The 24,500-nt window shown below is 40.6% G+C and overlaps 1 protein-coding gene and 1 long non-coding RNA gene across 4 annotated transcripts; both read left to right on the plus strand.

Annotated features, from left to right (window-relative positions):
• The first annotated feature begins 4,190 nt into the window (after positions 1-4,190).
• On the plus strand, positions 4,191-7,357 carry LOC131246679 (uncharacterized). 3 transcript variants are annotated; one of them, XR_009171465.1, is made up of 5 exons: positions 4,191-4,356; positions 5,557-6,067; positions 6,146-6,216; positions 6,792-6,848; positions 6,961-7,357. It is a non-coding gene; the product is annotated as an uncharacterized LOC131246679 (long non-coding RNA). The 3 variants fall into 3 exon arrangements; XR_009171466.1 differs by having other exon boundaries at positions 5,563-6,067; XR_009171464.1 differs by lacking the exons at positions 4,191-4,356; positions 5,557-6,067; positions 6,146-6,216 and having other exon boundaries at positions 6,224-6,848.
• A 13,652-nt stretch (positions 7,358-21,009) lies between these two features.
• On the plus strand, positions 21,010-21,801 carry LOC131247150 (serine/arginine-rich splicing factor SR45-like). Its single transcript, XM_058247583.1, has one exon. It carries the CDS (start codon positions 21,010-21,012, stop codon positions 21,799-21,801), a length of 792 nt encoding a protein of 263 aa, XP_058103566.1.
• Positions 21,802-24,500: the final 2,699 nt, after the last annotated feature.

Below are 24,500 nucleotides of genomic sequence, written 5' to 3' on the forward strand. Positions count from 1 at the left end.
CCCGTCGGGTTCCCCATCCACGACTTCAAGCATATGGGGAGTGCTAAGAATTGAATTACTAGCGGTCACTATGGGGAGGCTCGTCACCCCAGCGTAAGCCGATAGCTCGGACACAGTGTCCCATTCCACCATGCCCGGCTCATGAGTCAGTGGATCGGCTTCAATTTGGTTATCAATGGGCTACAACGGTTGTAGGGTATTCCAGGTTCCATACATAAGTGAGCAGATAGGGTTAACAAACAAGGTGGGTCAGTAAGTGGACTAAACCGCACAGATTCAGGCAAGCATGTGACAGACGATATCGGGTATGAGCGACTCATGTAGTCTAACTACTGTTGCCCACACGCACCCACCCAAATCTATGGGTTTAGCCTCAAGATAGCCCTACCAACGGGACCATCTTTACTCTCCTCATTTTCCTAACCAACCCAAGCGTTGAGGGTAATTTCATAACATAGCACAATCAGGGTTATCATCCAATACAAGTAGAAGCATACACTCATATCCTCCAACATAGAATCTCGAATTTCTCTACCAAGCAAAGCTAATCATGATGTGAATTAAGGGTGCAAGTGTGTGATGTGGGTTAGTGAGGAAGCTAAGCACTTCCCACACTTCATGGAATTAATTAGTACAAGAATTAAGGAATTGTACATGTTATAAAGCAATACCTTATGAGAAAAACAACAAGACATGAACATGTAATCAACCAATGTAGCAATTCATGTGAGAGGTAAGAACAACATCATGTAAGTACTAAACAAAACATACCATTTCGTGTAATTCCAAGCAAAACATACAATTCCTATGTTTTCTCTAGAATTTCCAAATACGTTATTCAAGCAATCAAAATCATTAAGCTCATAGTATAGTTGGTGCTAGGCGACCTAAGGATAATAGTCCGCACCTATGGATCGTTAAAGACTTGTAAAATGACCTAAGAGCGTGGATTTGGGGTCGACCGACCGCAATCCCTAAAGCAAGCACTTACATGTTAGAACTTCATGCCAATCCCTTCTCAACACAAGGGTTTTCAAGAAAGGGATGAGGGATTTACCTACCCAATCGGTTGAGAGGGTTCTTCCCAATTGTGGATGATGGATTGGTTAAGGAAGAAGTGAGGAGTTGCAAGAATGGGTCTCCTTTGGGCCCCACTAAAGTATGGCCCACCTTCCCTCTTCTTCACTCTCCCTTCCTCTCTTCTTCCTTTCTTCTTTCTCCTCTTTCTCTTCTCCCTTTTCCCCCTTTCCTCCTAGGGCAAATTCGTATGGGGAGAGGGGTGCCCCAAAGAAGCCCCTTTTATAATGCCAGATTCGGTCCAAATGACCCAGAGTGTTGGGCTTTTACTATACTAACCCTATGGGAGGGTTTTTTATCCTCTAGGGCCCATTATGGGGTGTACAAGTTGATATACACCGTAGGATAGTTAGCCCTAATGATGATCTACGTATGTATATGATCGGCCCGCCGTTTAGATGCGTCGATCGATAGATATGATTAGAAGTCTGTTGAATGGTCACCGATAGTCGATCGGGGTCGCGGTTATACGGATATGAGTAGGGAAATATCTTTACTCCACGGGTAAATTTTGGTCGTAAATTGACGGTTCGAAATTCTCAACTTTGCATAAGAGTGGATGACCCAATTCACTTAAATTCTAGCTCCTTTCTTTAGGGTATATGCACTTCTCATGCACTCGTCCTTTGGCTCAAGTTGAGTGGTTCTGGGCAATATCCAAGTCTGACTCCCGCAATGGACGTCAAGCCCAGTAAGACGGACATTATTCTATAGTTTTGGAACCAGTAGTCCAACAACGAGCAGTCTAGATCTCGTTCGGAGAATCGGGACATTTTTGGAATGAATTTGGTAGTGAGATTTCTCGTGGACAATGATTAGGGTTTGGATTAACTATGTTCATATTGTGGCCTATTTATAACTAGTGAAAGTGGAGATTAGGTCATGATTACTCTGAACCGTCGGTTTTGGGCTAAAGGAGTAACGGGGTTGATTTGGTCTATTAGTCAAATCCGGGCAAATTCGTTGGCTTCCTATGGTTGATTAATTAGACTTACGTAGTTCTTTACTGGTACCACCCCTGTATAAACTAGCATTGAGTGTTAATGGTCATTAAGTGATATTATAAGTTAATTAATAGAAAAATTTTCAAGGATTTCTGGAAATCCAAAACAGTGAAAATCCAGGATGTTACACTCACCAACATAAAAAGGGCTTATTTGGGAGCTTATAAATGTAGGTAAATCGAAAATGAAATTGGAGGTAAATGAATTGAGAGTAAATGACTTGCTCACCATGTGTTTGGATTAGAGTAAATGAAATGTATTTAAAATTCAAATATTTTGTTTGGATAAGAGTAAATGGGAGGATTTAGAATACATTGGATTTTTTCAATATATTCGCAATAACATATGTAATATCCTAACTAAGTTTTAATATCTCAAATTAGTATACATAGTGGTATTTAATATATTGATTATAATAAGCCCATCGAAATATATAATTTAGCAAAAAAAAAAAAAAAAACCTTAAGTGAGCCTCAAACATATGATCACAAATAGGTAACTTACCAATGCTTTTTAACTGTCCATTTAGATATCAACCTTTAGATAGTTTTAATCATTTTTATTGGTGTGATTTTAGTAATATAGCCGGTATTTGAATGATTTTGAAACATCACTAAGCATGTCATGTGTATGATGTACATGTGCATAGCACCATCTTTGTTTAGTCGCACGACTCTCTAAGGAAGCTCGGCATTTCATCCTATTTATTATATAGGGAGGATTCCAATTACAAGCCCAATTTTTTTTCTATTTCATTTCATTTGCATGCATTTACTTCTATTAAAATGCACATAAAATATTATTTAATTTCATTACTTCTAATTCGCTCCATTTACTTCTATCCAAACAGCTGCCAACACTCATTGAATTGAATGACCTACCATTGAAGAACCACAACTATCAAGAAACCCTAGCAACCCAATTTGCCGCCATCTAATTGATGATGAATATTCAGTGTATTTGTCATTAATTCATGTTAGAAGCAAAGAAGCCCAATCATGGATTGCCGACTCTGAACTGGTCAGGGACCTTTGTCATGCCCCAAACTCAGAAACCAGACTCACAGAATTCCCGATAACCAAATCCGGCGCTGACATGAACCACATTAACAAGATATAGTGTTGAATGAGTGTCAACCATTTAAAACATTTCAGGGGCCATAAAAGTCTTGGATCGAGATGATCTTTGTTTTTCCCCTTTATCTAGGCCTGTATGACCTAATCAACATATGTATGTGGGCCCTACCATGATGTATGTGTTTCATCCATGCCGTCTATCTATTTTTTAGATCATTTCATGATATGAGAGAAAAAGTGAGGTATATCTAAATCTCAAGTGGACCACATTACAGGAAAAAGTGTTGGATGAACATTGACCATTAAAAATGTTTTAATGGCCATAAAAGTTTTGGATCAAGCTGATATTTATTGTTTCCCTTCATTCAGGTCTTTATGACCTAATCAATCTATTAGATTTCAAATAAATAGTACAGTGGGCCTCAGGAGGATTTTAATAGTGGATATCCAATCATTATTGAATTCCTGTGGTATGGTCCACCTAAGATCAAGCTGTGTGGGCCCCACCATGATGTGTGTCAAACATCAACACCGTGCATTTGATGGGTCTCCTTAAAATTATGTGATATCCCAAAAATCAGCCATATAAGGAACTCCTGTGGGCCATACCATCTAAAACCACGTGAAGACATGCCTAAAACATATAAAAGCACTTGGTGGGCCCCACCTGAAAATTGGATGCGTCTGAAACTTGGTATGACCCCTCATCCAACTGGCACACACATAATGGATGGGCTGGATTTGTGAACCACATCTCGGTGGGCCCAAAAAATAATGGATAGGCATTAGGATAGTTTCAACGGTGGGAATCACTCTCCCCACTTTTTTCTGTGGTGGGGTCCACTACAGATTTTTATCTCCTTAATTCTTTGGCTCATGACTTAAAATGATATCTCCAAATGGATGAACGGTGTGAATTTAAGACATACATCATAGTGGGGCCCACAGGCTAAACCCGTTCGTTTAACCTAAACGGTGTAAAACGCACACTGTTCATCCATTTTTCACCAAATGCCATTTTCCCCTTCTCGCGCTCATTTCTCCCTCCTCTCGCTCTCATTTTCCGATTTTCGGCGCCCTAAAATCTCCCCAATCCTCTCTCCCCCTCCCGAGCTCTGCTCCATCTTCTCATTTGCAGAAAGATCTTAATCTGTCCTCGTTCGACACCGGATTTCTCCAGTTTTCAGCTTCTCCACAAGGTAAAAACCATTGCTTCTTCAATCATCGTCGGTATAAAAAAAGCTAGGGTTTTGTTCTGTTTCATTTCCATTCATCTCACAACGGTTCACATCTACTCGTTTTCTCGAATTTCTATATTTAAATTTCAATTTTTTTTAAAATATTAATTGTTGAAGAACTGCAAAAAGTACATTACTGTAAGGGGTTTTTCCCATTTCTGCCAGGAATGAGCTATCTATACCAAGTTTCAATTTTTATTTTTATTTTTTATCTCACTTTATATCTTTGTACAGACTGGATAAAAACCAGAAAACTGAGTTGAAATGGATAACGTCCAATATGGAAGCCACGTCGATGCACATGTTCATGTCGATATTTGTTTTATAGCTGGCAATCAGTTATACTTTTATGCTGCAACATGTAGAGTTTTGTTCTATGAGAACTCGCAATCAGTTCATCTTAGTTCATCTTGAAAATTGAGAGTCACAAATCCGGAAACCTGTAAACATGCCGTTTGGTTGACAGATTTATAGTAACGAGAAAAACTTGTTTGGTTGACAGATTTGCAATTCAGTTTACTTGGTCATCCAAATGCAACTTGAGAAATTAAATGGTGAACAATATTGCTGTAACAGTTCTCTTTCATTTGCAATTTCTTTTTTCCTTTTAAGCTTTTATCTTTGGTTTTGAAATTGTTGGAGGAAAGAAATAAATACTCATCTTGAGATTTGACAGTGACACAAACAACAACTAGATTGCCAAATGAAATTTCTCAAATGAAGCATCAGTGCAGGAGCTCTCTCATTCATTGTATATACAATGCCTGGTTTTATCCACAACTTCCAACTCCAATCAAATTGGATAAAGAAAACCTATTTGTTGCTTTCAAGAGCTCTTTGTAAGAAACCTTTAAATGGGGTCATTGAGAGAAGACGTGCTTTTAGTGTTGGGATGTACTCTGGTTTAGTGCTGGGATGTACTCTTAACTAGCTCTTGCTTCATCCTTGATTATTTCTGGTTTAGTGCTGGGATGTACTTTTAACTAGCTCTTGCTTCATCCTTGATTATTCCCGGTTTAGTGCTGGGATGTACTCTTAAATCTTCACATTTTTAAAAAAATGTACCACCTACTTTTTATTTACTACTGAAGTTTGCCTGTAGTCTTGTGGCACAAGCATTGTAAGAATGCTGGCTATATTTGATAATTCAGTAATTTTTAGTTGCAGGGCATTGAAGAAATGTTGGAGCATAGTCAAGGAACCACTCCTTCATATACTTTTAACAATATGGAAAACCGGATTATGGTGATATGTTTGACGCCCAAGAGGGGTTTTTTCATGTTCTCACCACCTCTGTTAGCAATGGCTTCAATGGTGTCAATTCTGGTTGGAGCAGTGCTTTTAGTGATCTTATTTCAGATCTGTACAGTCAAGCTGAGCAGATATCCACTGTAAATTCTACTTGACAACCCACTGCAAATGAATTTAGTTCGACTCAGTTGGGCCTGAATTCAGATTTAGTAATGGTGATGATGATTTGGATGAAAATGACTGGGAATTCAAGGATGCCTTCTCAGAAGACACAGTTGGAAATGGGAATCCTGAATTTGAGATTGTAGATGCACATCAAAACTTTTCTGCTGAACTAAAGCTAAAGAATTTTGTAGGTTTCTACTCTAGATTGAAAGATGAAGCATGATTTTTCATACTTGACCATCTTGATGATCTCAAGGTGAGTGCAGATTCATTGTTAAGATCTATCTTTATCATTTCATAGAGCTGAAAGAAATTGAATGGTGGTTGCTGTTAGAAAGCCAAGAAGGATGCTGCTCTTTCTAGTGATGAAGTAAAGGTTATGTGGCCTTTGATGAGGAAATTCAGGTGTGTAGTTTCATCAAATTAGCTTGGCCTTTTCCTTTGGAACCTTTTTGTGTGTGTGTGTGTGTGTGTGTGTGTTTTGACATGTTTGCCTGGGTCCTATATGTTCCAGTTCACTTTTGGGGGTGTGGTATTTCTTCCTTAGGATGCTTCAGTTTAGTAATTCCAGGTTTGTGCTAGTAAAAGTATGAAATACAAAATACAGGTCACCTAGAACTTCAATTATTTTAATTGGGCTAATGATGGTTAATCATCTACATTGTTGGAGCTATTTCTGTAGCCTACTTGTGCTGCTGTCTTCAATGTCACCCAGTTGTCGTATACCTGGTTGTTAAGTATATAAGGTTGTGATCTGGAGTTGAGTATCAGTTGTTTACTAATGGATCTATTTTGGGTAGGATACGGATTAAAAGGTTGTGAATTAAACGAGTTTCTGTTAGGAAGCATAGTGCTAGTATTTCAAGTCAGATATGGACCAGAATCGGTTCCTAGAGTTGTCCGCACATCGTCCAACTGGATTCAATTAGCTTGAGGAGAGGCTCCTAATCTGCTTTAATTTGACATTTGTTCCGTTTCAGCCAATGGAGATATATGTGGATGATGAGGCCAAGTTGACCCTGCATGGTCTCGTACAGGTACTCAATGGTTTCTGAATGTGCATTGAGTTCTCTTATTACCTTCTGTTTTCTTGTCTTTTTTGTAATTGCTCTGCACTTCTTTTCTGACCATTTTATTAATTTTCTGAAGCATTGCATTAAACTGAGCGAGTTGGAGAAAAACTGCAAGTTGAATGACCTCCTAGATGCATCGGATTTTAATCAAGTCGTCATTTTCGTTAAAAGTGTGAGCAGAGCAGCTAAGCTGAACAATCATGGAGTGTAATTTCCCATCTATCTGCATCCATTCTGGAATGTCCCAGGAGGAAAGGTTGGTAAACGTCTTTGGGATGCACATTGATTTGCTTGCAAGTGCTTTATTTTGTACCTGCACAGGTCCTCACATTTTCTCTGATTTGGAAGGTTAACACTTTGTTCAGTTGCACTGTTGTAGTGAATTGCAATAATGAGTTCAATCAAGTGGAAATCGACTAAATTTCAAATACCTTAGTATTCATAACGAAGAAATAGCCCTCAAATTTGCATTCCTTTTGAAGTCCAACTTAAATTAATATAATTGCAATTTGGATCCCTATTCTTTCATTACAATTTCGTAATGAGGAAGTAGTCCTCCATCTTGCAAATTTGCATTCCTTTGAAGTCCAACTTAAAGTCACATAAATTGCTTCATGTGTTGGGAAGATAAATGGTGGGGATACATGTGCGCTTTGCTGTTGCTGTCTCTTGGATGCTTGCTTCTGAGGTGGGAGTAACTAATGTATCTTTTCTTTTATTTGCATGTAAATGGTGAGCCTGTGGCATGACTTGTCATGAAAGTGTATTATTCTGTTTCTGCATTTGTTTTTTTTTTTTTTTAAAAAAAATACTAAGATATGATGGGTTTTAATGGTTATGGATGAAAAGCCTTGTTCAACATACATATAGTTGTGATTTTTTTTTGTTTTTTTTTTTTGTTTTTTTGATAATGCCATTTCTTTGATGGGTTTGGTATTTAGCAAATAAAATGGCTAGAGGCCCGAATTCAATGAGCAATATTAGATTGTTAAGATCGCAGAATCAAGTGTGGATTTGGGCTACATTCAACAATGGGGCCTCAATTTGTTATTTTGTATGCTCTTTGTTTTTTTTAAAGGGTAATTTGTATTGTCTGGGGTTGCCAACTTGCCATGCATTTATGCCAAATGGTGGATGAGAACCAGACATTAAGAATTGTGCACTATTTGAATTCTAGCTCATGTTTTAATGGTAGCTACATTTTAGACAACAAATGCTACAAATGTCACACATTTGCTTGCTAAATGGGACTCAAGAAATTTTATTTATTTTTACTTTTATTTGTAAATTATTCATTTATAAATGGAAAGGGTGAACTTGTGTACATATGGTAGTGACGTAGCATTAGCTAGCAGCTAGAGCCAGAACAGATTTTGGCATGAGTGTGGGAATGCTGAACGAGTGGCACAATTGGTGATATGTACCATATGCATATACTGTTTAATTTCCCCAGAAAACTGAAGCAAAACCTGTTCAATCTTAATTCTTTGCCAGGAATGAGCTATCTATACCAAGTTTCAATTTTTATTTTTATTTTTTGTCTCACTTTATATCCTTGTACAGACTGGATAAAAACCAGAAAACTGAGTTGAAATGGATAACGTCCAATATGGAAGCCTAAAATTGAACCCTGATTGCATTTTTATCACTCTAGGCTACCTAGCCTCGAGAAAATCTAGAAATTCTATACTCCCATAAGTTCTGATTCAAAAACAGGCAGAAGACAGGTGGAGTTAATATGTCCATCTCATCTTTCAATCCAATTTGCATTATTTATTTATTTATTTTCATATTTCAGAAATAGGAAAATACTTGTTCTTTGGGTGTCTTTTCTAATACTTTCAGCTGCTTTCTTGTACTAGTCAAAAAATCAAGTGCATGAAGATTCAAGTACTAGAAATCAAGTGATGCTAGCAATGATCTGCAGATTTTCAATGCTGAGAACTTACAGAGCAACAGTAAAATCTACTACAGGTTTGTTTTCACAACCAAATTTAGGTGGATGCCCTTTTTTGTTGGTGGATTGGTGGTGGCCTTTTTCACCAAGTTGGTGTCTAATTTGAGGCTAAATCATTTTTTGAGTTTTGCAATACTGAGTAATCTGAGAAAACCTGAAATTTCTGACATAAGTTTATGATGTAGAGTTTAAGAACCAAAAATGTTAGAAATATGAAGAAATTCTATGTCCACATTAAGATGTTTTTTGTTGCTTGATTTTTGCAGGTTCATATGTATGTAGATTCTCAGGAAAAGGTTATAGCTCAGTATCAGGTAACACCATTTTAAGCCAGGTTTTTTGTTTTTTTTTGGTAAGGAACCCATCAGAACATGAACTCAATCCTCGTGTACTGTAGCATTGGACAACCACATGCATTATGACTCATCAGATGTATAGTTCTGGATTCACCATCCATAAAAACATGCGTACAGTTGAGTGGGAATGAACCATCCATAAACCATGTGTGCAGCTGAGTGGGAATGAAAGGAACTAATTAAGTCTTGCAATAGTGTGAAGGTTCATGTAACTTTGCAATCTATCCTTGGCTGTCATTGTCGTAAGGCCATAAGACCTAAACATTTTAGCCCTATCTATCAGTTGTTGCATGTTAAGGGTGTCTTCATGTGCAAATTTCTACACTTTGCTATATACCAATATGTGAAGACTTTAGCTACATTGTACTTAGTGCTCTTTGCCTCCCGATATAAAGCAATCGCTGTAATTTCTCCATTTCTCTGTGTGCTGTCTTCACTGTAACTTAGCTGCACTGGTCCTTTGCAATACTATTGTTTGGTTTTTGGCTTTTTACTAATCCTTTGCTTTTGAGATGACTCAACATTGGGGAGATAATGATAATTTGGTTTTAAAATCTCAATCATTTATTTTTATAAGCTGGCTTATTGTCATTTGGTCATGTTTTTATTTTTAATAACTTTTCTGAACTCTATGTGATTTGATAAGATTGTTTGTGTTTGGATGAATGTACTTTTATGTTTGGATGGCTAGTTTGGGTTTATATGGATGTGAATGTAAATGTGAATATAATGAAATATATTATATAACAGGTGTATATCAGGAAGAATATGATGAAATATGTATATATTGCAACAGGTGTATATCAGGAAAAATATTCCAACAATTTTGTGCTGGAATTATTATTTTTTTTTTTTAAGTAACTTTTACCTACGAAAATTTTCGTAGGTAGAAGTTCTTGTAAATATTTTTAGCAACGAAAATTTTCGTCTCTAAAAGTTGAAGGAATATTTTTTAGCAGCGAATACTTTCGTTGCTATAAGTAGAACGAATATTTTTAGTAGCAAAAATTTTCGCTGCCTTGTATAGTTTTTTAGCGACGAAAATTTTCGTCGCTAAAAGTTTAATGTATATTTTTGACAGCGAAAATTTTTGCTGCTAAAAGTCTTGTAATATTTGTGATGTTTTTTTAGCGAAAAAATATTGCCTTTGGCGGTGATTCGGATTTTTCGTCGATGAAACCCTTCTGCCTTGAACTTTTAGCGACGAATTTAGGATGAAAATTTTCGCCGCTAAAAGCTTTTAGCTACGAAAATTTGACTTTTAGCGACGAAAAGTTTCTCGTAAAGTTTACAAATTACAACCATGGTTACCTGTACCACGGGGAGCTATGATGCATGGAATGGGAACCTGTACAAAGTAATCTACTTCTTCTGATATGTGGTACACTTTATATATGAAATTCAAATTCCAGTTTATATATGAAATGATGAATCCTATTATTATAGACCTGCAGCTAATGAATTGTATTATATGCATGCTATTGTATAATCAAAGTACAAAAATCTAATTTTAAATATAAAATCTTTCCAGGGTTGGCCCAGTGGGGCCAGGGACACGGCCATGGCGACCTATTCCTGATCCCCTAATCCTAACCAACACCAATTATGGGATCCTTTTTTTTTTCCATCTGAATTCAGACCACCTTAAGAGGATAGAATCATAATTTTAGATTTATGTAATATTGCTTAAAACATTGACTTAAATAAACCTTGGTAACTGCCAAAAATAGATCAGCGGTCCATCTAGTCGCCATATCTGGAAGGCATTCAAAATAGCAGATGATCAAATAAATTCTAACAGGTCAAAAGTTGAAGTTCATGTAAGAAAATGTCTTAAAACTCAATAGTTACAGCAATTCATTTTGGAGGAAAACTACCGGGTCGGGATCTCTGATGGTAGTTTTTAAGAGGCCTCGAGCATATTCTGCTGAGGACAGGGCCAACATTTTCAACCCAGGGTAGAAAGTATACCAAGCTACATAACAATATAGATGATCTCAAAAAAAGGAAAAAAGAAGCACCGTCTTTATAATTCTTACTTTTTCCCTTGTGTTTTGTTCCTTTCCAGTTCCAGTTAATATATCAATTGGCATCTCTAAATTAAGAAGGAAGCTTCTATTAATACGTTCCATTAATTTACACTTTCAAAAAAAAAAAAAAAAAAACAGAGAAGAAAAGAAGAAGAAAAGGATCCATTAACTAGTGATAATTGTAAAGGTATTCCATAACAGTAACGGTGGCTGTAACAGCCACCACTGATGGCTGTTACGGTCTCTTTTTATTTATTAAAAAAAAAAAAAAACCTGAAAAACCTATATTGGCCCTATAATAGACTAATATGGGGCCATTACAGCCTTTACAATGGGCGTAACGGGCCATTACGGGGGCTATGACAGGTCATTTTTTCTATAACAACCATTATGACTATTAGGACTGTAACATGTAACGGTTGCCACCATTACCTTTACATAATGACCGTTATGGTCCCATAACGGCCGTTACAGCACACTATGAACATAATGTAAATGGAATATTATTGATTTATTTACTATAGATCAAACAACAATTATTTTGGCTGCAGACAAATTGGCGAATTACAAGTGTTAGCAGATACCAAGTGGACACAACCCAATGACAGGAGTGAGAGAGGGAGAGGGAACAGGTGGGGGAAGAAAATGGGTCAAATGTCCATATTCAACTGGAAGGTCTATTTATGCGGATGACAAGGATTATTGGCGCAGTTTGTAAATCTTGGGAACAATCAATGGCAGAATTCATCAGAGAGAGAGAGAGAGAGAGATGCATGTGACAATGCTAAAACATGGAATGAATTAAATTTCATCAAGCTTTTTGGAGCAAAGTCTTCATGAATACACATGTATCTATTTCTTGCTTCATTTGAGAGACTGTTAGATTACCCACCTAAACTTTGAAAGTCTTCTCTGTTGGGAGGCATGGTTTGGAAGCTTTTATAAGAGAATGAATAAGACAATGAAAATGGGGAACTGGCCTCAAGGGTATTGTTGTATTCCATCTGCCAACCACTCTCGTAAGGGATAGATTAATGCTCACAAAAAGAAAAAAAAATTGCAGACTTGAACTTATTAAAGAAAAGAAGATTTGTATAAAAAGAGCCATGTATTTAGTTTGATTTATACTATTAGCATCATAACGTTGAATGCTGTTTGCCTATCAAAAAAAAAAGCATCACTATTCCATTTGTTTGATTTTGTCATTGTGGTCGCCTTTAACAATCTTTAACATGTTTTGGAATAGAATGAAAATGTTGGAATAGAATGAAAATGTTCAGTCAGACCAACAAGCTTCCTATTATTTGGAGAAGGCTGTTGACCAGGTGTGTTTCTTAGCCTCAAAATCATCTTCATTGCATTTTTTGAGCACATGTGCAGTTTTTTGCTCTGTGGTTTATATACAAGTTAATTTCATATACAGGATACCTTGTGCATTCATGTATATCTTCTAACTCCAACCAGGTTGAGAAATCATAAGATGGGTCTTATGATTTCTGAGTTGAAGCAGGTGAGTCCATGAAAAGCTCACCAATTGGGTTTGCTGATCTTTTATTAAATCATAATTTGAAGTACACTACCAGCTGAAGTGAGTTGAACTTGCTGAGTTTCTAGTTGATTGGTGAGAATTGGATAAAGAATTTCCTTACTGAAGCATGTCTGGTTCTAGTTGCATCGAGGTGATTTTATATCTTCTAGGTGTTGTATATTTGACTGGAGACTGTGAAAGGGAAGGAGATATTGATTCAGTTCATTGGCAGTTTAAACTTTTGAAAGAGAATATTTTGTGTTTTGTTTTTGTTTTTTATTTTTTCGGTTACTAATTCAGGCATCAATCCACTGCCTAAAACTCATCTGAAATATGACCTTTCAGTTTTTTAATGCAATTTGGTGAGGTCAACGAAAGATGCTCCACCTTTAATCTGTGTTTGGAAGCTCAATTGCTTTGAACTGCATTAAATCAATTCGATAATACTAGCCACTCTAGCATGAAATGCATGGAATTGGGGTTTGGTCATCATATGCGTTGAAATGATCCCAACTCCATTTTGGTCATTTCCTACTTGTCTGGTTGAACTATTGCAAATCCTTTCAAGCGACTATCTAAAACTGTCCTTTTTTTCTTTTCTTTTCTTTTCTTTTTTTTTTTTTTTTGTAAAAAGGGCTTTACCCTGTATCTTTGTTAATTAGCAAAATGAGATATACAAAAACTGGACATTCAGGAGGGCTCCACAGATATATCGGGCCTCACCTATGGGATTGCCAAGATAGGCAGCAGGAAAAAGAAGGAAAAAAAGAAAGAAAATTGGATGGACAAAATGGGCACTTCTCGTGGATGAGAAGAGGGAGACAAGGGATCATGTGGGATGAGATGATGAACTTAGTTGCGAAGCTCTCCAAACTCTCAACCCACTCCCTGAGATCAAAATTTTCAACCCACTCCCTGCCTCGCTCTGGAGCTCCTGATAAAGCCCATACCGGCACAATCTAGCACAAGGAAGCCTCTAATGTGTCTCGGGAGATCGGCTCTGGAGCGATAAAGGGAGTTAGCCTATTTATCACTGCCTAACTTTGCTAGAGCATGCGCGACAGAGTTACCTTCACGGAGGGTGTGGGAAAAAAGCAGGTTAAGCAGCCGAATCATGCATCTGAGCATTCCACTTGAACCCAAGGTTAATGGCCGCTTCTATAATGATGTGAGAATCAGATTCGACTAAAATGTTGGAAAGGCCCATCTCTCTATGTAACTTCATCCAAAACCGTCCTTAATATTGGAAGTAAATCATATAAATACATACATCATACATAGAAAATATTGCTAATCAGTTCCAGTGAGCATCCAAAACCATATGTATATATACGTATGTACAGCATACAACCATACATATGACAAAATATCTCATAAAATTAGTCAGATCTAAAACTCAGGTGGGCAAGAAATAATGTAAAATCATGCCGAAAACCTATAAGACCATGTGGTGTTGCCATGCTGATCATGGTGGCCCAATGGGCGTTGAAATCCATATTTCCATATTAAAATTCATAATAGCTTATGATGAGGGCTCGAGGAGAATTATTACAGCATACTTGGAAATGATAAATGTAATCCCAACCAAAATTAGGTGTATTGTGTGAGGTTAGAATTAGTAAATCCCTAATCACAACAAAAAAGTGGAATTATGATCCTCACTAGAAAATATTTGTACTTGGGTTTTTGGGCCTGGATCCTGACCGTCGATTTGTTGGGTCATGATGTAGAGCGGGTCACAAACAGTTTCATGGCCAAGATGGACCAGAAGAGGCTCACGGAGGTAATCTGGACCGCCAAAACTTAAAACAGACATATCTCGCAAACCGGAATGAGCTATCGGATATACCATATATGATTTTAGGGTAGGACAAGCTACTTTAGCCACCCAACCTTACTATGCCAGGTTGCCCAAGCTGAATTTGTGAAATACTATCAAATTGACGGTCGAATTCTTATTTTAATTTCATTCAAACTCAGTTCAAAAATTTTTCGAGCTCAAAAAATCAGCTCGACTTGGCTCGAACTCAATTTCGAACCAAGTCGAATCGAGCTTTTTTGAGTCAGTCGAGCAAGCTATTTACACATTAAAATCATGTGAACTAATAGGAATCACGACCGTCTATAAATAGTAAGTTAGTAAGTCACGTTTTCTAAGAGATTTAGTTGTAGTTTAATTACGAAACTTCTCCCTAAAGTTTGTAGCCTTATTTAAAGAGTTGTAAACTCATTTTTCATCATAATCATCTTTCCTTGCGGAAGAGGGTGCTCAACCTCTACACATCTTTCCTTGAGCTAGGTGAGGACTCTGATGGACCTTGATTCGAAATCTCCTTGGTGGGACCATCCTATCCTTGCAATTGTGGCCTACAAATAGACTATTCAGAAGAGAGATATCGATGGTCTTGGTAGCTAGGATCTTAGATCCTGCATATTTCAGGCATGGTTCTTCATGACTTTGCTAGGCCCCACATACACTTGCTAGGCTAGCAAGTTTGTGGTTCATTGGAGCCGTGCATAAGGTGGACCCCATTGCAAAGATAAACACATGGAAAAATCATGATCCGTTGATGTTGAATGTGGACCATCAGTTAGTTTTTCTTTACCATCCATTCTCTTTTGTTAGGGGTGCCCCCTTGATGAGTGATTTTTTGGGTGTCCACCTACACTGGAATCGCATCATGCACCGTCAGATGCTGACCCCATTGAAGGTGGAGCCGATCATTAAACCATGGGCCCACTTGTTTAATGTAGTTCCTGATAAGCCAAGGGAGAGGAATTTTTATTTTTATTTTCTTGGAAGGGAGAGGAATTATATGATGGTATAAACTTGGGTTTTAATTCTGACAGGTGGGGCCCATGGTATAGTTATCCAGACCGTTGATATATTGCATCTGACCTTGGATGGATACCCCAAAAGTTTCCTTTTGATGTTAAAACCATAGCCTTTCCAAATCATGGCCTCTAAAGAGACGCTTAAGAAGAGAAATAAGGCATGGTCCGGATTCAACTGAGAGAAATCTGAGGATTTATTAGTGGTCAGGATCTTCCAATGTGGAAGGCTTTGAGAACATGGTCCATCCACGATAGGGTGGAACAATCTAATGGTTTGGACCACCGAACCATGTGCCATACTTATCATGTGGAACCATCCCTTTCTATAGGAAATGGCTAAAATTCGCCATAGACGGATGGGCCCCGCTCGGATCTCACTAAATCAAAATGTTGAATAGGTCCGGACCATCGGGCCTGACCTGAATAGTTAGAAGTCCAACCCCAGCCCAGCCCATCAGGAGCCCTACCCATACATGGTTTGTCTTAGACATCTGACTGGTGGCCTTCACATTCGGTGAGAAAGAGTACAAGAAAAGTGATGGTTTGGATTGCGTGATGGGTGTGGTTCCCAAGCATGGGCCATCCATAACACCCACCAAGATTGATGGTCCCAAAGTATGCAAACCTCAGGGTCCATGCTTCACACCTAAATAGGAACTAGCCTACTTTTCATGCATGTTTTTTTCACTTAAGAAATGGACGGCTTTGATAATCAGATCATCTCTTTAGTGGGCCTTAACAATACAATACATTTGATATTGAGTCGTGACAATGGTAGAACGAACATGGGCCAATTCAGCGTGAGCCCATGCCCAATTACTTATCGGGTCCAAAAGTTAGGCATGGGCCCATCCTATTTCATTAGGCCCAAATAGCGGGCCAGGCCTGTTTATTAAATGGGCTTCAAAATCTGGGATTGGGTCTGACTCTCTCCCAAAAGGGCAGTCCCAGCCCAGCGACACCATGATCTTGGTGGGCTATACAGTGTAAATGGCTAGGGCTGTACATGAACCGAGTTGGTTCGACACCATGATCTTGCAAATCCGTGAAGGTAACTTGAGTTCGAGCCAAGTCGAGCTGATTTTTTGAGCTCGAAAAATTTTTGAACTGAGTTTGAGCATGCCCAAGCTCGACTCGATTCGGATCGAACCCTAGTTCGAATCAAACTAGTTCGGTGACTCGGTTACTTTGACATTGATGTTGCTCACCAAGTGTTCGATGAAATGACTCAACAAAGTGTCAGCTGGTGGCAAGGAAGGTATGTATACGAAACAAATATCCTTTTTTCTTGATTTTCATGTTGCCTACAAGGTGTTTGAAGAAATACCTATTTTTACATACAGTGAGAATATAAAGGTGCAGTTTTTGTGTTTGTGAAAATGGTGCACAAGTGAACTCAGCTCGAACTAGCCTAAGCTGTTGACCATACCAAGCCAAGCCTAGTTGGAGCTGGGGTCAGCTAGTAGACGGCCGAGTCGAGCTGTGCCAATCTCAACTCAGTTGAACTGTCGTACACCTCTACCAGTGTGGCAAGGAGAAACATACATGATAGAGCCATCTCTCCACAATGAGGGTGCAGATTGTGCAGTGACCCAACACCACATAGTTTGGTGCTGTTAGGATGTGGTGAGATTTGATTGGCTCACGTAGTGTGGCTAGAAATGGGCTCAGTTAAGTACATACCCAACCAAACAACTTTTGTTTAGCCCGAGGCTGTCCGAGACGGAAGAACGATGGGTCAGTCCAAGTCGCTGACATCCCTGTGAGGATCTGATCCAAGCCATTCATCTGTAAGGAACCGTAGCTTATGGGCTACATGGCTAAAATCTAAGAACATCCGAGATCCCAATGTCCATACAATGTGAGTCAGAACAAGTGTAGAGTAGAAGTTTATAGCAGGCCTTTTTATGGACGGCCAGGATCTCTGATAAGCGAGATTCTTCTTCTATGGCTCTATGCAATGGGACTTTCCAGTTGAACGGTTTGGATCACCATCTAGGTGGGTAGAATGGGTGAGCATCCATTTTACTTATGTTGAGGTTATAAAAGAACACGAATGCGCACGTGCCAACGTGGCACATGTACGTGAGATAACATTCGATGAAACGGTCCCCTCAACGGACGTAGGAAGAACGGTAATACGATATAGCCATCTCCCCACAGTAGACCGGGCAGTGTGGTTAATTAATCCGAGCCGTCCATCTAGTTGCATCTATGATAGACACTAGGGCTGAAAGTCCCACGGGTTGGGTTGGGTTCGGTTGGTGCTCAACCCTAACTCAACCCAAGGTTCCTATACCTCAATCCAAGCTCAGCCCAACCCAATCTCGAGTTAGGAATTCTCAACCCAAGCCCAACCCAAGGTTCCTATAATATTAGTGGGTTTGGTCGGGTTGGTACTTGCTAATATTTTCATTATTACATTAGTTTATTATATTTTTAATAAATATCTTATTTTTTATACCTATGATTTTGTTGGGAAAAAATACGACAAGTTCGGAGACTCGGTTATGGAATGGACCAACTCTACTAGAACCGACCGAAGTTGAGAGTTGAGAGCCTTAGGCAGGTATAGGACGCATCAAGCTGACTCGGTTAATGAGGCAGTAACATCCAAAAAGACCTGTTAAAGGTCCTAAATCAGAAAGTCACCTGACCGACTATAAAAACTACCCATGTATGGTTAGTTGTAGTATTGGCTATCGGATAGATGGAAAACATCGGCCATGAACCGACCCAGTTTCGTCCGATAGTAGGGAAAAAATCTCCTATGTGAGTTAGCCGAGATTACGGATCTATTGAGGCCGAGTCAAGCAAAGGAAAGACGGTGTAATCTTAAACACTATCCCGAAAATTTTGTAGAAGGATCCCCGATCCCGGAAATCTCGGGATTGAGAAGTATCCATAAACAAAATACCACCTAAATCAAATCTACAAAAGATCGGGAAAGAATCCCTGTACGGCGGGATCCTCCTCCTCTTATAAATAGAAGAGACTCCAAGGATGAAAGGTACGAACAACATTCTCTCCAAAACTCCCTCAATACAATATGACCCAGATCCCTAGCCTAACTTTGGCAACGGAGGGTCCCCTGCTCTAGCCAGGGTCTCCTTTGTCTTTTTCCTGTACAGGTACTCGAAGGTATCCCGAGGGACGACCAGATATTTGCTTCAACAGTTTGGCGACGTCTGTGGGAAATTGATACAAAAAGTCGTTTCCTACGCTCTATCCAGAAGTTGAAAAACGTGCTTTAATGGTGGTTACTAGAAGAACGATCCTAGAAGATCCAAATGAGGCTGCCGTCGTTGAGCCGTCGGATGCAAACGCTGTTCGAGGGACTCAAGGCCAGAATTTCGCTGCTCGACCAGCGACCTCTGCTGGGACGAGGAACACTCAGCGGAACCGAGGTAATGGGCGATTGGATAAAGAGGTACAGGAACTCAGATCCGACATCAACATCATGAAACAGCTGTTGGAACAAATACACCAGCTGCAAGTTCCGCCGGGTGTTCAGACGGCTAACGCCCCACAGCAAGTTGTTGATCCCGAGCCTGATGCTCCGCAACCGACAATCCCTCAGAAAAGTCAGCCCCAAGGTCCGTCCGAGCCGGCCCCCGCTCATTCCGCTACCGCCGTTCTGCCCCCCACTGACCTCCGACATGAAATTGATCGGCGAAGACGAAGTCGGCCTCCGATCGAGGGAATGACCGAAAGTAACGAACCTTGGAAAGCCGACCTCCAAGATTTCAGGAGGGAGGTACGAGAGGAGATCGAAGACGTGAAGCAAGGTCGTGATTCTCGTCAGAATCGGCACGAGACAAAAGCGTCCCCGTTCGTGGAGGAAGTGATGCAGACCCGATTACCAGAGCGTTTCCATCTTCCGCAAATTACGCCTTTCACGGGTAAAACCGACCCAACCGAGCATATCGAATGCTTCCGAACGTACATGGAACTACATGATGCTTCGGATGTCGTGATGTGCCGAGCCTTCTCCATCACATTAGCCGACGTAGCTCGACTTTAGTTCAAACAGCTGAAACCAAAGTCCATCCGAACCTTCACAAAACTTAGTAACGCCTTCCTAACCAATTTTATTGGCGGGAAGAAGAAGCTAAAACCTCCAGCGCACCTAAATAACATAGTACAAAGGGAGGGAGAATTGCTGAAAGACTATATCAAATGGTTCAACTTCGAATCGCTCCAAGTTCGGAAACATTCGGAGGAGACAACACTCAACTCTATCATGCAAGGTGTGTAAGGGACAAGCCATTCTTGGCGTCCTTAGACAATAATCAACTTGAAACTTTGGCAGAGTTCATGACCCGATCGGATAAATACGCAGACACTGAAGAAACGCGGAATTTGCGCGAGGCCGTCCAGAATGTAAAAACCACGGCCAAAGGGTTGGCCAAAAATGAGGTTGACTCAGCCAGAGAAAAAAAGCGTAAGGATAACCGAGCGCGCGACGAACGTAAGTCAGGCAAGCGACCCGATCGAATGTTCTCTACATACACCCCGCTTAACAAACCTCGAGAACAGGTGTTGATGGAAATCAAAAGTGAAGGATTCGTGAGTTGGCCAAATAAGCTTCGGAGTAATCCAAACCGGCGGAATAAGGGCAAGTACTGTCACTATCATCGCGATCATGGTCATAGTACAAGTGATTGCTATCATTTGAAGGAGGAGATCGAAAGGCTTATCCGAGAAGGTCGACTCAAAGAACACGTCAAGAGAACAGGAACAACGGAAGAACGACCGAGCGACGACCGACCTACGGAAGAAATCCAGACGATAGTCGGAGGACCCCTGTGCGGCGGCGACTAAAATAATGCCCGGAAAAATCACGCCAGGAAACTGAAGGAAAAAATGCCTACTATAAAATTGGAGAAAGAAGGTGGACCTTATGAAATGATTGGATCCAAGACTCAAGTGGACCTTATGAAATGATCGGATCCAAGACTCAAGTGGACCTTATGAGAGGGAGAAACTGAGAAAAAAAATGCCTACTATAAAATTGGAGAAAGAAAGTTCTTGCACCGGTAATGTAGGTGGACCCACCTTGATAATTGTGAGAAATCCACTCAGTCTAGCTTATTTTAAGAAATGTAACAAGAAATGATCGGATCCAAGACTCAAGTGGGCCTTATAAGAGGGACAACTGAAGGAAAAAATGCCTACTATAAAATTGGAGAAAGAAAGTGGACCTTATGAAATGATTGGATCCAAGACTTAAGTGGACCTTATGAAATGATCGGATCCAAGACTCAAGTGGACCTTATGAGAGGGAGAAACTGAGGAAAAAAATACCTACTATAAAATTGGAGAAAGAAAGTTCTTGCACCGGTAATGTAGGTGGACCCACCTTGATAATTGTGAGAAATCCACTCAGTCTAGCTTATTTTAAGAAATGTAACAAGAAATGATCGGATCCAAGACTCAAGTGGACCTTATGAGTATTTTGAATGGAATTTCCCTCCCGGTATCTGCTATCCCCTCTCTCCACGCCGGCAATGGCGTGATGGAGAAGCGACGATCCACAGTCCTGCACAGGCGTTCACCTTCGCCAGGTATTCACTACCCCCTAGGGAGAAGTAGAGGGAGACCTCCAATCAGGGGGGTTTCCCAAGGATGGGAAAGGGTTGAAAGGAATAGACAGTTCATTAAAGGGTTTAGGAAGTCCCCTCCCCCAACCTTCAGCGGTGCTGGGCGCGCCCGGATATCAGGCGGATTCACTGTCTTCATTACCAACCTGCCTTTTGACTGCTCCAAAGCAGACATTGGAAGCATCTTTGGGAAATATGGGAAGGTTATGGAAGTTTATCAACCCACATTCCCGGGTTCGTTGAAACCGAGAGGGTACGCATTCGTTAGATTCTCCTACGAAGATGATGCTCGCGTGGCTATTGGAGTTTTGAACGGTAAGAGGATAGATGGGAGGTTGGTCACAGTTCAAGCCACTATCCTTAAAACAGAACCTCGCAAGGTCAGCAAAGCTCCCACTGCCCCACCACCAATTCCACTAGCACAAAACCCTCATCCTACAGAGACATTCTTAAGGATAAACCCCCTCTCCATCCCTCCCAACCGTCAGAGACAGAATCTTTCCTGCTCACAGCAGACAGAGCATCAGTCGACCTCCACCGCAAGAATGTCTCTGGCTCTGGTTGGTTACACATCTCACCCTAGCACACTGATCATTCATCTGCTCTGATCCCTTAGAAAATCCAGCTTCGTTGCATCAGTAGTGGACATGGTTAGGATAGCTCCACAAGCTTTCCTCCTACAATTCAAATCCAATGAGGAACTGAGAGACTTCTCCTTTGATGCTACCCTCCACGCGGCTATGGGCCTTGAGAGTCTAGAAACATGGCATCCAGAATCCGTATTGAGCTACGGAGGAGTGTGGGTGAGACTGTATGGGATCCCCTCTCATGCCTGGTTCGAATTAGTTATTGTAGATATTGGGCAACACTATGACAAGGTTGTACAAATAGATTCAGCATCTAGATACGACATTTTCTAGGTATTTGCAAGAGTCAAGATTCAATTGAAGCCTGGAAGAGATTTCTTTAAGGTGATTGATCTCAGGGTGGGTCAGGCTTCCTATCCGATCTTTGCGGAAATTGAAAATCCAGCCAGAAATCTCCTTAACTTCTCACATCCCTTCTCTACCCCCAAGCCTTCTCCGCCTAACTTCCAGGACACCAAACAGTGGGTGTTGGCACCCATCAGGAGTGCTCCTCTCCTGTTCGACGAAATTCCTCTCAGGACCCGAGATCGTCGGGCCAATCGGATCGCCTCGGCATTAGGATCCTGACTGATGTTTCTCCTCCACCCTCCGACATCCCAGCGAAATCGAGCTCTACTCAAGGGTCTTTCATACCTGCCACGCCGTTCACACCTCACCCACTTGCTATTGTTTCCCCGATCAGAGAAGCTGAGCCAGCGATGCGGTCTCATAGAGGCTCCGTAGTCAGCTCGATTCACAATCCCAGGACCTCCTCGGGGTCTGGTAGTAGGGACCCCTTTGAATCCCAGTGTGAGAGATTAGCCACCAACTCCAGTCCATGCTTACTCCCCCCTACCAGAAGGATTACAAAGCTAGCCCTGTTACGTCCAAGTTCAGCCCTCTTAAGTCCAAGAAGGTCATTACTTATCGCAGAATAGTGATTTCCCAATCAGAGGGAGCTATACCAAGAAACTCAGGACAAGTTGCCCAACCTCCAGAAGCAGTATCTCCCACTCTGGCAGACATGGTGGCCTCCACCTCACCCAGTCATGTCAACATGGGACAACTTCATGTGGATTTTCACCCTTCTTCCTTCCCTCCCCTATTAGGACCCATGTCCCTTATCAGTGGGAGAGCCAAGTTCAACCCTCGAATGACATATCAGCATATCGTCAGGAAGCGCTTTTAAGCAAGAAGTAGATTGTAACACTCGGCCCAGCCAGAACAGTGTCCTGAGGCGTCCACGTGGGAACTTTCGCATGACCACTCGATTAAACCATTCATGTGAAGGATACCACCAATAAATTAAACCGGGTCACCCCATTAATGTAGTCGAGTTGATTTATGGTTGGACCGAGTGCGGGCCATTAAGCCAGTTAGTCTAAATGTACTTGGAAACTGTCTGTGCAGGCCGTGTAACGACCAAGGAAGGTCAGAAAAATCTAAAACTTGGGGAGACCGTGGACCTCGCTGGGCTTGTGGTCCAACACGAATTACGACCCAGAGGGCACCCGAAAATGAAATATCTGTACTGTCCAGTCGGCATTTGCCAAGCACTACTCACCCCAGCTTTGGCCCAAAGACTAGAATTTTAAATCACTGACCCTTTTAATGAAATTGAGATATTAGGCATTGCAGTCGTCGGATCTCTTCTAAATTTAAGTTGAAGGCCAAAAACATTTCTTTACGCCCGTTCACAAAATCTAGAACCCGATTGTGGAACGGCAACCTTTGATCCCAAATCAGCCCCTTACGGTAAAACCCCGCATCCATTTGCATTCAAATTTTGCACGGCCCTTCATCAGGCCATGAAGCACCTATCCTACAAATTTCATGGACAGGGGGCCATCAAAACAGCCCCAATAGCCAGAAATGGACCCCACAGGGCCATTTAAAGATCAGACCCGTACGATAAAATCCCACATCCTTTGACTTCAAATTTTGTACGGCCCTTCATCGGGCCATAGGGCACCTACACTATAAATTTGGTGGCCAGGGGGGTGACAGGGCAGCCCCAGCAGCCAAAGAAGGGTCCTAAAGGGCCATTGAAGGGAAATTATTAGAACTTAAGGCTATTTGGCCCAAATCTAGGGAATAAAACCCTTAAACTCTCCCTCCCACTCACTCCCACACCAAATTCTAGCAACAAGAGAGAGAAGAGAGAGACGAGAGAAAGAAGAGAGCAAGAAGAGAGAGAAGGAGAGTGTTATAGGAGGTGAGGCCCAAGGAAACTTAGAACCTTAGAAAACCTCTTTCTTTTTTCCCATATTCACAACTACAAGCACAACTTTCAACTGATTGGGGAGGTAACCACTCATCTTCTCTAGGAATCCTTTGTGTTGAGCTAGGCTTTGCATGTAATCCTAATATGCAAATGCATTTGACTCAAGACCTCGACAAATCGACTCGCGAGTTCGGCACCCTTAGGTCGTTTCCTCAAGCTCTCAACGATCTATAGGTACGGACCATTATCCTTAGGTCGCCAAGTACCAATTTTAGGATAAATTTAATGATTTTGAATGCTAGAGTGATGTGCATGAATGATTTGGGGAAAAATCTAGTTAGAAATCTACATATTAGGTCCACCAACATCCATACAACGATAAATTATTATTTGTTTGGTTTTCAACATGTTTGAGTATGAAATTGGTGTTGCATGTTCATTTCATATTTGATTCTTA

Source organism: Magnolia sinica, chromosome 5 (genome assembly GCF_029962835.1).
Source record: "Magnolia sinica isolate HGM2019 chromosome 5, MsV1, whole genome shotgun sequence".
In the NCBI taxonomy this organism is placed as follows: Eukaryota; Viridiplantae; Streptophyta; class Magnoliopsida; order Magnoliales; family Magnoliaceae; genus Magnolia; species Magnolia sinica.